Raw genomic sequence first — 13,507 nt, 5'->3', positions numbered from 1 at the left:
GATCCATATACTGCTGGAGTCTAGCTTGTAGGATTTTAACCATAACTTTACTAGCATGAGAAATGAGTGCAATGGTGCGATAGTTTGAACATTCTTTGGCACTGCCTTTCTTTGGAATTGGAATGTAAACTGATCTTTTCCAATCCTGTGGCCACTGTTGAGTTTTCCAAATTTGCTGGCAAATTAAGTGTAGCACTTTTACTGCATCGTCTTTTAAGATTTTTAATAGCTCAGCTGGAATACTGTCACCTCCACTAGCTTTGTTATTGCTCAGCTTATCTAAGGCCCACTTCACTTCACATTCTAGGATGTCTGGCTTGAGGTCAGTGGCCACCTCATTGTGATTATCAGGGACGTTAAGCTCATTCTTGTAATTTCTTTTTTAATCCCCTGCAATAATTTATTCAATTTGAACTTGCTTGCAATTTTTTAAAAATACATCCTTTTCTGCTTAAATCTTAAGTTATGATCATTCAATTTTTTCCTGACAGAATTCACTGATTCTCTTAATTAAAAGACTTGTTACCCTTGCTTTGACAGTAACCTATTTAAGTCTTTTTTTCTAAAGGATGTAGTCATGGACATTCAGTTCTTCAAACTCTTTTATTTTCTAAAATATCTATGATTACCCAATAGTATCTTACCTATCTGTTAATTGATTAACCTCCCCATGGTCATTAATTCTACTTAGATTCTTGCATGCATTATCTGCTTATCTGTATGTGTTTCTGATTGTGTGTATTTATTAGGGTAATGCATAATAACTTTATCTAAAAGGGATTTGTGTCCAATCTTTTGAATGCTGAAGATCTTTTTAATTAATAATACTATATTTTCCCAAATTGTATATTTTTTTAAATAAAGAATCATCTTAGTTGCACTTAATGTAAAGGAAGCAAACTCATTCTTTGTTATCTTGCCATTTGAATGTGGGAGATAGGTCTTTACTTCAGGGTTATCTTCCTATAGGTGAATCAGACACACACACACACACACACACACACACACACACACTCTACAGCTGGGCACTGCTTCAAATTTGATTTCTGAATATTGCTTTGGAGTGGACAGGAATATAAAAAGTGCTTGTCTGCAATACTGCAGTAATGTAATTCTGGAGAAAGAAATAACTACTTCATGGTGATGCAGAGAGTTGCTAGATCTACATACCTGTGTACTCTGAGATATTATTTGGAAATCAGATCTGACGATCTATGCATCTTTAGTATTTTTATTACAAAATGAGCTATCTGAAGGGAGATTTATTTTTATTTATTAACAGTACTTCTAGGCCATCCCAATGTTTATAATTCTTTTTCCACATAGATGAGCAACTCTGTAACAAATAACATTATTTTCAATATCAGGCATATTATATGTATAATATGTATATACACTTATATGTACACTTTGAGAGGAAGCAACTAAATTTCATTTTTAATGTGTGCCATTGTGCCCACAGGAAAAAATGTCAATAAAGGTCAGTCTGTCTGTCTGTCTGTCTGTCTGTCTGTCTATCTATCTATCTATCTATCTATCTATCTATCTATCTATCTATCTATCTATCTAATAATTGGAAATAATGTTTTTATCTGCTATATATGGTTGCCCATTATGAGAAAAAACTGCACTCTAACATGGTATTGTATTAAAATTAAATATATAAATTCATTTCACTCCTGTTCATAAACCCATCAAAAGGTTTTTGTAAAGTAATTAACTAACCACTTACTATATTAAATAGCAGAAATAAAACTAGTTAACCTAAATAAGGAAAAAATTGCATTAGTTTTTATTGCAAGATTTAGTACATTAAAATGATTTTCATCTTAAAAAATATAGTGTTGATTTTTTAAAAAAATATCTTTTTTTTCTCTTGATGACATCACAAGCATGTTGGTTACATCGTTAATTGTTTTGACCATAGAATTAATTTTAAAGTCAAAGGGTGCCTTGCTTTTTCATCATTTGTAGCACAGAATATTCAGCATGTCACAGATGTTCATGAATAATGTCCATTTAAAACTGCTGGCAAGAGTGCTGGTGAGTTGGCTAGATGAATTAAATGTTGGGGGGATCTGACAGGCAGCACGCTGCTTTGTGATCATTCCAAAGTTCTAATAATCTCCCTCACCTACTCTGCCTGCCACTAATGAAAGAGAATAGGTGATTGCACCTCAGGCTATGTTCTGCGCCTAATGACTCCTCGAAAGGCAGATTTATGAAGAAAAAATTAGCTTTGAATGAGGATTGAATTGGCCCTGACAGTCTGATAGACTGTGACACAGATTCAGTGGCAAAACAGACGTAGCTCTAATTGATTATCAATATTTTAAGCAAAGTGATGAAAATAAGCATTAAGTGATGAGAAACACAGACTTAATATAGTAGGTAATAACCAGGATTTGGAAAGTCCTTGGGGATATTATCTGATTGTATCACATCTCACTTCTAAAAGTTGTATGTTTGCATTCTATTGTCTCCCCCCCCCCCCACTGTACAGGTCTAAGATTAAAAGTTAACATTCCTGATAAATCTAGTTTTTCTAGATTCAAATAATTTAAATTATTGGATCTAGAAGATGTTTGCTGGCTCCAAGATATATTTTATATTATATTTAGAAATGTGTTTGTGAAAAATCCCAGGGTACCAAAACTTGACACAATTTAAATTCACTTATATTGTTTCTCAGTAAAATTATTTGTGGCACAAAGACAACGATAAGGCACTATTTGAAAAACTCCATGTTTATTGGACATTCCTATGATCATGTTGCATTATTTAATATGATTCCAAATATTGTTTGGTGATAAATATATGTGTGTATTGTTCATATATTACGGTATATAACTAGTATATAACATTACCCATTGAACAAATGGACAAGAATCATATAGATAGTTTTCAGCAAGTTTCATCATACTTGCTGTATATATAAAACTATAAATATATGTTAAGTCAATCTGAGAAAAAAAATACGAAAACAAGTATTTAGAAGCACTATTTTCATCTAAATTTTCCAAAATATAATTGCATCTTCAGAAATACAGTCAAAATGAGTATCATCTGCTTGCTTTGAAGCAATACTTTTTTCCTAATTTCTTATTTGTTTCTTTTAGCATAATTTTATTCAAGCATAAATTTTCTAGCTGCATTCATGGGCAAACAGATGAAAAGATTTTAGTTTAATTTAATACTTCAGGATTAGGCCAACAACCAAGAATGAGTGATTTATCTGTCATTGCACTTGTTTCATTCCAACAGACAGACTGCATGGTTAAATAAAGATATAAATTATTCTTGTTGCGCCATCTAGTGAATAACTGGTTCTTTATGAATAAGTGTTGCCTTCATTATTCATTGACAGTACCTAAATGGAAGTCATTAAAATAAAAACAGAAGTTTAATACTGTTGTATTCTAGCTCTTAGACTTTTTTATTTGCAATTTCTACTATTATTCATTTTTATGAAAATCAAAGACTGTGGAATTATTTTATTACATTACTTGCAGTACTACTAATTCTTATTTTTAGTTTATAAAAGCAAAAAAAATTCTTCCTAAATATAAATATAATTATATAAGTTATATAAATGTAGTTGTATAAGAAGGGTCGTGGGAATCTAGGTAGTAATGTTCACAGCATGACTACTTTCTATTTAAGTTAAATTATAGCAATTGAAAGCTTTTCCAGATGATTTATCTAGAAACATGACTTTGTCCTTAACTTGAAGCTCTCCTTTGAGGCTTGCACTTAGAACAAGGACCTAGATAAAACATTATAGTCTAATTATGCTTGTACTATCAACTTAATAATATAACAGAATAAAATATCCCTTATTATATAATATGATGGTTAGCACTGTTTTTCCAGCTTTTTGGGGGGAGAGGGAGCAGGGGTACCCCTCCACATAACTAATTGAAAATGAATTCACTGAGATTGACATGATAAACATGCGTAAGATGGTGTTTTAAATCAGGGGAAATGTAAATATTTGTACTCCTAAAATATACTGAAGAAAAAGACACCTTTCACATTCTTGTTGTTGTTGTTAAAATCTAGATTCATCTGGACTTTTGTCCACAGATTTTACATGTAGTGATGCTAGTGAATTTTGGAGAGGGAGACAAAAATGAGAAATGTTCAAATACACATATTTTCAATAGATTTGTTTCATTTTCCTTAATTTTGTAGTTTGGTTTGATTTTTAACATTGCTCAGATTTTGTTTACACTTTACTATTATATTTCCTACAATCAAAACAGTATATGATTGAACTCTATTGTTAAAAATGTATATTTCTGGCCTATTGAAAACTTTTCCTAAATAAGGACACTTATCTGTGCTATTTGTAGGTTTGACATAGTTTCATTAATCTTAATAAGGAGCTGGTGCCATATAAACAAAATCTATCTATGGACAACTATATTTTTGAGGTTATATCTTATTGAATGTGATTCATTAATCGATTGGCTAATGTGTGACATTGCATGTTATACTATATGCTATCTCATTTATTTAAAAAAGATCTTGCAATTTACTGCTATTAAAGACCAACGTGCACATTTGTGTTTATGATCTAGTAAACATTTCTTTTTTAAAACTAAGAAATTATATTCCTCATAGTATAGTAATAAGGGGGAATATTTGTAGCTCAGGGTTTGCATGAGGGGTCCTTGATGATGTTACCTAGTCTGGGTAATGAAACTGATGATGTTACCTAGTTGGATCATGAAACATTTGAAAGAAAACAAGCAAGCTCAGAGAGCACCAAGGAATCCTCATCCCCACACGGTGTATTTCCAGCTTCTTCTCCACAGTGTAGCTGTCAGTGTTGCCTATCCTATGGGCTATAGCAGAGCTTTTCAACCAGTGGTACGGGTACCACCTGTGGTACACTGGCACCTGGCAGGTGGTTCGCAACTATCCTAGAAAAGTGGTAGCGGGGGAGGGGAATGAGCTGAACTGGTGGCAGCACCGCAGAAGCCTAAGTGAGAGATGGCTGGAGCTAGGCGACTGGTGGTACTCGGATATTGCCATATTCTAAAAGTGGTACAATGGGTGAAAAGGTTGAAAAGCCCTGGGGTATAGAACTGTCACCAAAGCTTGGTATTTAAGGATAGGAACTATAGGAAATAATAATGTAAAGTCAAGTGGAGGCTATGCATATCAAAGCTTAAAGTAATTAATTTTGAAAAGGAAACCTCTTTTATACAATCTATATTATTTTTTGTGTATCGATGTAGAAAATCAGAGTGCAGTGGCATCTGAAAAACTAATAAATAATGCATTCCATTTATTAGTCTTTAAGATGCCACAGTATTCTGATTCATTAGTTTTAAAAAAGAAATGTTTACTAGATAGTAAGTAATATGTGGTCTGTTCCAAGAAACGAATGTGTGTTAAAAGAAGAAAAATGGCTGTGCTTCTGTCCAGTTTGTGGTATGGAAGAGACAGATATGGCAGAAGAAAAACTTGCTAAGAGGTGGGCTATTCACAGGACTGTTGTGTGGAACATAGGCAATTAGAGGACTTTTTAAATGAAAGTACAGTTGCAAGAAAAAGTATGTGAACCCTTTGGGATTACGTGGAGTTTTGCATGAATTGGCCATAAAATGCGCTCTAAACGTCCTGTAAGTCACAGCAATAGAAAAACACAGTCTGCTTAAAATAATACTACACAAACATTAGCTGTTGTCATGTTTTAATTGAACATAAGATGGAAACCTTCACAGTGCAGGGTGGAAAAAGTATGTGAACCCCTAGCCTAATGACTTCTCCAAGAGCTAATTGGAGCCAGGAGTGAGCCAACCTTGACTCCAATCTGTGTGATGATATTGGATGTGTTGCTGACAGCTGTTCTGCCCTTTAAAAACACACACTTGTTTTGGGTTTACTGGTCTCAAGAAGCACTGTCTGATGTGAACCATGCCTCGCAGAAAAGAGCTCTCAGAAGACCTATGATCAAGAATTGTTGACTTGCATGAAGCTGGAAAGGGTTACAAAAGTATCTCCAAAAGCCGTGATGTTCATGTGTCCACAGTAAGACAGACTCTACAAATGGAGAAAGTTTAGCACTGTTGCTACTCTCCCTAGGCGTGGTCGTCCTGTAAAAATGACTGCAAGAGCACAGCGTATAATGCTTAATGAGGTAAAGAAGAATCCTAGAGTGTCAGCTAAAGACCTACAGAAACCTCTGGCACATGCTAACATTTTTGTTGACACATCTACAATAAGGAAAACATTCAACAAGAATGGAGTACATGGGAGGACACCACGGAGGAAGCCATTGCTGTCTAAAAAAAATATTGCAGCACGTTTGAAGTTTGCAAAAGAGCACCTGGATGTTCCACAGCACTACTGGCAAAATATACTGTGGACAGATGAAACCAAAATTGAGTTGTTTGGGAAAAACACACAACACTATGTGTGGAGGAAAAAAGGCACAGCACACCAACATCAAAACCTCATCCCCACTGTAAAACATGGTGGAGGGAGCATCATGGTTTGGGGCTGCTTTGCTGCCTCAGGGCCTGGACGGATTGTTGTCATTGATGGGAAAATGAATTCCAGAGTTTATCAGGACATTTTGCAGGAAAACGTATGACCATCTGTCCGCCAACTGAAGCTCCGCAGAGGATGGGTGGTGCAACAGGACAATGACCCAAAGCATACAAGTAATTCAACAAAACAATGGCTTCAACAGAACAGAATACGCCTTCTGGAATGGCCCAGTCAGAGTCCTGACCTCAACCCGATCGAAATGCTGTGGCATGACCTTAAGAGAGCGATTCACATCAGACATCCCAAGAATATTGCTACACTGAAACAGTTTTGTGAAGAGGAGTGGTCCAAAATTACTCCAGATCGTTGTGCAGGTCTGATCTGCAACTACAGGATACGTTTGGTTGAGGTTATTGCTGCCAAAGGAGGGTCAACCAATTATTAAGTCCAAAGGTTCACATACTTTTTCCACCCTGCACTGTGAAGGTTTCCATCTTATGTTCAATTAAAACATGACAACAGCTAATGTTTGTGTAGTATTATTTTAAGCAGACTGTGTTTTTCTATTGTTGTGACGTACATGACGTTTAGAGCGCATTTTATGGCCAATTCATGCAAAACTCCACCTAATCCCAAAGGGTTCACATACTTTTTCTTGCAACTGTAGTATGCACCTCCCATATACTCTTGGAATATAGAGCCTACCTGGCTTTGTGGCTAACATGGAATTTATAGTCTCCCAGTTTCTAGCCTGGTGCCTTATCCCCAGTGGCATTCTATATTTTTTTTAAAGATACTTAAAAAGAATTTGAATGATTTTAGAATGTAACTTTCCAAATGGATTAAGTAAGACATTTCAGTTTTGGGATCATATTAATGTGATATAACAGTTCAGATGTTGGATTGAAAGAAAGGAGACCAGTTTCTCATCTACCTTCGTCCATGGGAAGGGTCACTGGATGACTTTGGGGCAGTTCCCTTCTCTTAGCCCAGTGTACCTCACATATAATGCCATGTTCCGTGGTAAATTAACAAGGAACTACCGCAAGGATTTCAGAAAGACATCTGTAATGTTAATCAAGGTTTGCTCTCTTTTCATTTTCACTGAACTACTCCTCCCCCCCCCTTCCTCCTCCTCCTGTCTGTTTCCAATAGTCTCCCACACTCATTGTGGGGGAAAATGGAGAACGGAGTATTATGCATTCTGAATGAGATGTAGACAGACAGACAGACAGATATTTAGGATACTGCCATATTTAAAGTAATCAATAGGAATGGAAAATAAAATATTTTAAAATTTAAAATAGAGAAAAGATTGGCAGTATAACTATGAGATGGCATTTTTTTTACTTATGAGCTAGCTATTTTTTTAAAAAAAATCCAATAAACTCTTCCTATGCAGAAAACATCAGTTATGAAGAACACACTGGCATGGTGGAATAAATAAATCAAATTTAAGCCTGCTAGTTTATTGAATCTAAATTTTGCCTGGTTGGCCCAAGAGCTATATATAAGCAATCCATCTTGTGTTGATAATGGAAGATCTTGAAACCCACCTAATGTTTGCATTATTAAATTTCATTCTAATGAGCTTTACTAATACATATTGAAGATAGTTATAAGGAGTGGAATGTGAAACTGAGAAGGTAATTTGAAAGAAAGATAAGCTGAGCATTTCCATAACTCAAGGGGTATAGCTACAATTACACATATAACCAAAATTAAATTTAAATGGAATTTCTGTTATCCTTACCTTGGTACTAGTGTGAATAAGTGTAAACGAGGTAAAAATCTTTATAGTTACCAGTGATTTGTTTTATTATCTTATGTAATACATTCTTGTAAAGAGATCTCTGGCAGAAGTTTTAATATTTCATGATTTAAAATGTACTCTAAGTGTATCTAAAAGCTTGTAAATGGAAACAGATGTCTCTGTAATTGGTGCTGTCATTTCAGAACATCAGTATTTAAGCTGTGTATTTTAAGAAGGCATGGATACCAACTGAAAAGTGATATTAGATTTTAAATTTGTGGATCATGTGGCATTCATGTCTTTCATGGTTGCTAAATCAATTGAATATTCATGTAACAAATATGTTGGTATAGAAAACTAGTATTTGAAACTGTTGCTCTTTAATGGGTTTATTACATAGTAAGAGCTGGTCTAGGATGTAACTACCTACATTATGCTTCTCTATCTTTTGACAAAGCAATATTTAAAAAAACTTAATATTTTATCAACTATAATGCTATTAGAGATTATTCTCTAAGTTCACTCATCATGCAGTGAGATAGCAATAAAAGAGAATGGCCCCTTTGAGACATTAATGCTTCAGAATAAATGATGTGCAAGAACAGAAATTTAATTAATTTACTGAGTATATTGATAGTCCCTTGTTACTATGCTGTATATTTTTAATCTTCTTTAACATCTGTAGTAAAGTGTTTAAAACCCTTGCAGTTGAGCAACTTGTACATAATTAAGTAATAAGAGGAGATATTTCTAAAGAAAAGAAGATTCTGTTTTTTAAAAAATGCTCTCATAACATGAATTAAATACAGCCTTATAGTTTGCACTGAAAAAGAAAAAGGGGTCTTATCCATGAAGTGATATTCTGTCTCTGTATGGATAATTTCTTTCATCCCATAGTCCAATTACATGCATATTATACCATTCTTTATACAGCATGTGTTGTTGGAGATTCCAGAAACCCCTTCATGGTTCTTTTACGTCATCTAGCAAGGCAATGGGGTAGAATAATGTATCCATATACAAACTGATCTAGCATTATTTCAAGTATCACTTTAACCATTTAAATGAAATTTTAAAAAACATCCACTTGACTTAGTAGAAAAAGTATTTATAAATTAACTTCTGTCTGCCTAAATGTCTTTTTGCTACTCAGAAGAAAGATAATGGAAAAAGGACTACATTTACCTTTCCTCATTGGGAGTTTCCAGCACTGAAAGGAATTAATGAGAAGGCTTCATCTACAAGGAGCTTCTGGTTTGCAAAAGAAACAAATATTGTCCAAATAGATCAAGCCCTTGCATTTGAAATAAATATGGCCTTCAATATAACTTCTCCTGAACATATTATGGAGGGAAGAAAGAGAGGTTTTGAATTCAGTAATTGATGGGTCTGGATTTAAATTAGAGTGATCTTGTGATCAGTCTTGACATCTGCCATGCATTCTAGGAAATTTGGGGTGCGCCTTCCATTCAGTCATTTCCAGATTATATCCCATTTGGATAATATACCAAACATATAGTTTGTACAGTTTCTTTGTGCTAGACCAGGGGAAGGAAACCTTGGCTCTTTTATGACTCATGGACTTCAACTCCCAGAATTCTTCAGCCAGCATAGCTGGCTCAGGAATTCTGGGAGTTGAAGTCCACAAGTCATAAAAGAGCCAAGGTTGCCTACCCCTGTGCTAGACAATAATGCTCTGGAAATGGGGACTTAGTCTGAAATAGTCCCAGAATGGCTCAGTGCAGACAGATTATTTGCTGAACTCTGGTTATGTCTTTTAAAATGGCTTGGGTGCTATATTTTTCTGAAGCTGTTTCTTTTTCAAGAAAGAATACTATTACACAGATATAAGAATAGGAAAGATATTTTGTTTAGACAAAATAACAAAGATTGGGGGATTTGATGTCCCATTAACCTAAAAACATTGTTCATCAATTAAATCAACAGTGGAACAGATCAAATAAACTTCTTCAGGGATTTACAAGCTGTGGAAGTGAGTTTTCTTGGTATCCAGCACTTTTCCTTTTTCCTGTTTCTTATTGTTACATTTTGGAAGGTTCAGAATTGTTTGAAAGGATTAGGTTTTGCTCTTTCTGTGAAGAGTCATTCTCGAATTGCATTTTCTTTTAGTCCCAAAGGCAGATGCTTTTGGAAGGATGTCCTTGGGAAAGACATTGTGAATAGGAATTCACATTTAAGAAGAGTCATTTACAACAAAAAAATAATAATAAAATTTCATGTGGTTTCTGGGATTCTTTATAGCAATGTTATTTTAAGTTTATATAAGTTTTAAAAAGGGGTGTCCAGATCATTCCATCAGAGATGCAAATGACTATGATGTTTCTAAGTATATTACATTTTCCAGATGTGTTTATTATAGAACTAATCACCATGTCAATACATTATTTTTAGCTAAAGCTGATGAAGCATTAAAAGCAAAAGAGAGAAGTGAAGAAGAAGCAAAGAAGAAAAAAGAAGGTAATCTATGTGTGTTTTCTCTGGTGTTTGAATATTAAGAAGCAGTTTCTATTTGTGATTTTTAGAGGGATGTTACATTGGATGTTGGAATTAACATGTAGCAATTTTATATTAAGTACTATTCTAAGCCTCCTATCAATCAGTTTGTATGATCCTACATTCTATATAATAAGACAGGGGGAAAATACATCTTGTATGAAGAAATTATGTCTCTCATATGATGTAAAGGCTTAATTTGACTTGGAAAGCTCTACAGTATCCTTTTTGCAGATATGGTGACCAGAACTGTAGGCATGTATTTTAAGTATGTTTATGTTAAAAATTGTAGTAAAAATATTGCTATAATGACAGTATTTTCTGTTTCTGTTTCTAATAATTCTGATATGGGAGTCATGCTCATTTTTAAGCATGGATTCGCTGAGTTGATATTTTCATTGAACATGGATCCATGCACAGATGGATTCCCATTAGTCTACATGTGAATCTATCTGTCTTGGTTCAAATCTCATTACTGTACATTTGCTCAGTTGGAATAACAATTGCCATTTTAATGACTGTTTTCCCGGTTTAGTTACTTTTGAACAACCATACAAAACATATGCTTTGAAATGTCATAGATACTGTATATATCAGTATTTATTTTTAAGATCAAGTAATTTATGAACAAATTAAAACCCCTTTTTCAATGGCTTCTTTGTGGACCAATAGTTTTGTAGGTATGGATCAGTAAAAATATGTTGTACTTTGTATTTCTTTTAATCCATAAAAATATTTATGACTATTTATGTCTGCAAATACTCTTTAAAAGCTTCTATTTGTATCTGTCTGTAATTTTTGTGGTCGTTAACATAAATTGGCTGAGGACCTTTTTTATGCAAATCATCTTGCTTTTATTATTTGATATGTAAATTTTCTCAGTGAAGACTTCTTCAATGTAAGCTCCTTTTAATGTATTAACTGCTGTTGATTTCAATTTTCAATAGCATACCTTCTTTTCAAGGACAATTTACAACAGGTTTACAGTTAGGAAGGGACTAATGAATGCCATTCAATGCTCAAAACAGTTTCTAATGAAATTTCACTGTCTTTTATATTGCTTCCATTCTTTATTCATTCTGTTTTCTAATTATTTTTTATTAAATGTTAAAAGCACATATTTCTTTATATATATATATATATTATTAACAATAATTGTAGCAAATATATTAACATTAAAATTAAAATCTATACTGTACAAATTAAAGTAAAAAAATGAAAAGAAAATGAAAAGAAAAAAAAACCCATGAAGATATAAAACTACTAATTTTAATAGTCCATTAATTTTGAGAATTTATTTCTAAGTACTTTCTGTTTCCTATTTTCCAGTATTTCTGTTTATTTCATTTTTACCATTTCTTATCATTATTACAACACTATACGCAGGGCTTTTTTTCTCATAGAACGCTCAGAACGGAGTTCCGGCACCTTTTTTGGATGGAAACTTGTAGGGTAGGCAAGGCAGGTTGTATGACATGTGTGAGTTCCGGCAACTTTTTCTTTTACAAAAAAAGCACTGACTATATGTACACATGATTTCTAAGATGGATGGCCAATAAATGTAATAAATAAACAAACTGTTAAAATCCAGTTTAAAATGTATGCATAAAAATTGATTCAATCATTTCAAAGATTTTTGTGAACTTGAGGTCTCCTTGAAAGTGAGGGGATGAGGCGAGTCTAATTCTGAAGAGAGAACATTCTGTAACTTGGGGAATGATACAGAAGAACACTTTCTTCCATTTGTTCAGTATGAATCAGGACTTTTTGAAGAAAGATTCTTCTATTGACTGTCATTGGAAACAATTGTATGCCAGGAGAACTTAGAGCAAGGTCATTTAGAGCTTTAAAGAATCAATATCTTAAATTTCATCTGATGGACTATCAGTTTAATAATAAAAACCAATTATTTCAAGAGATCCATAGTATTATGCATCGGTTATTAGCTTGGCTTCTGATTACATCAGAATATATTTCAACTGTTAAAAATACTATAATCAAAAAACAAATAACTATCCTTTGATCTGATTGATGCAGGCACAGGTACAGTTGTTCATTATCCATAATTATGGAAGCATGTTTGTTGACCTGTCACCACCTGGAAATCTAGAAAAAGCTGTAATATAGCATGTGAATAATATAATTTATTATCTGTTATATTTGAATACTACTTTTAACACGCCTGCTAAAATATTGCAAACAATAAAGAAGTATTTCGTCAAAGAAAACTGTAAAAATATTATTTAAAAACATTACTCAATATTATACCTCAAATAATATAAGTCTTTTACCCTGTCACCAGTCCAATTACTGACCCATGTCAGAACCTCCTTTTTTGCCCATATCCTAAACTAAATGCAAGACACGTAGACAGAAACCAAATCTGATTATTATAATCATACAGTTAGCAGCTAATATGTGTTACTGTACACTATTTTAGAAGGCCATGTATCTGAAATGCATAATAATCTTTACAGGAAGAAAATCATAGATATCTATATAGCAAATAAAAATTAATATTTATATATTACTTATTTTACAGTCTTTGTAAACTATCCCAATTCCAAAGGACTACGTGGTATACCACATTGAACAAAAAGAAAAACAAATAAATCCAAATTAATATCAAAAATAAAAGATAACCACAAAACAAATAAGGACACTTCAAGTTTATTATGATCATAGACCAATGTTTTATACAAATATAAAATTGTAAAGGACCACGGAAATTAAAAA

General features: G+C 33.4%; 1 protein-coding gene across 7 annotated transcripts in view; it reads left to right on the top strand.

Moving 5' to 3' along the window:
- The window catches only part of RSRC1 (arginine and serine rich coiled-coil 1), a 145,272-nt gene that overhangs the window by 102,828 nt on the left and 28,937 nt on the right, over positions 1-13,507 (top strand). For all 7 annotated transcript variants that reach the window (XM_083363694.1, XM_083363695.1, XM_083363696.1 and 4 more), the window contains one exon: positions 10,670-10,735. In XM_083363694.1, the coding sequence (XP_083219820.1) occupies positions 10,670-10,735 (66 nt within the window). The remainder of the gene's footprint in view (positions 1-10,669; positions 10,736-13,507) is intronic.

The sequence above is a fragment of the Vipera ursinii genome (genome assembly GCF_947247035.1).
Source record: "Vipera ursinii genome assembly, chromosome: 5".
Lineage (NCBI taxonomy): Eukaryota > Metazoa > Chordata > Lepidosauria > Squamata > Viperidae > Vipera > Vipera ursinii.
The sequence above is the reverse complement of the archived record's forward strand: the minus strand, read 5'-3'. Positions and strand labels throughout refer to the sequence as shown.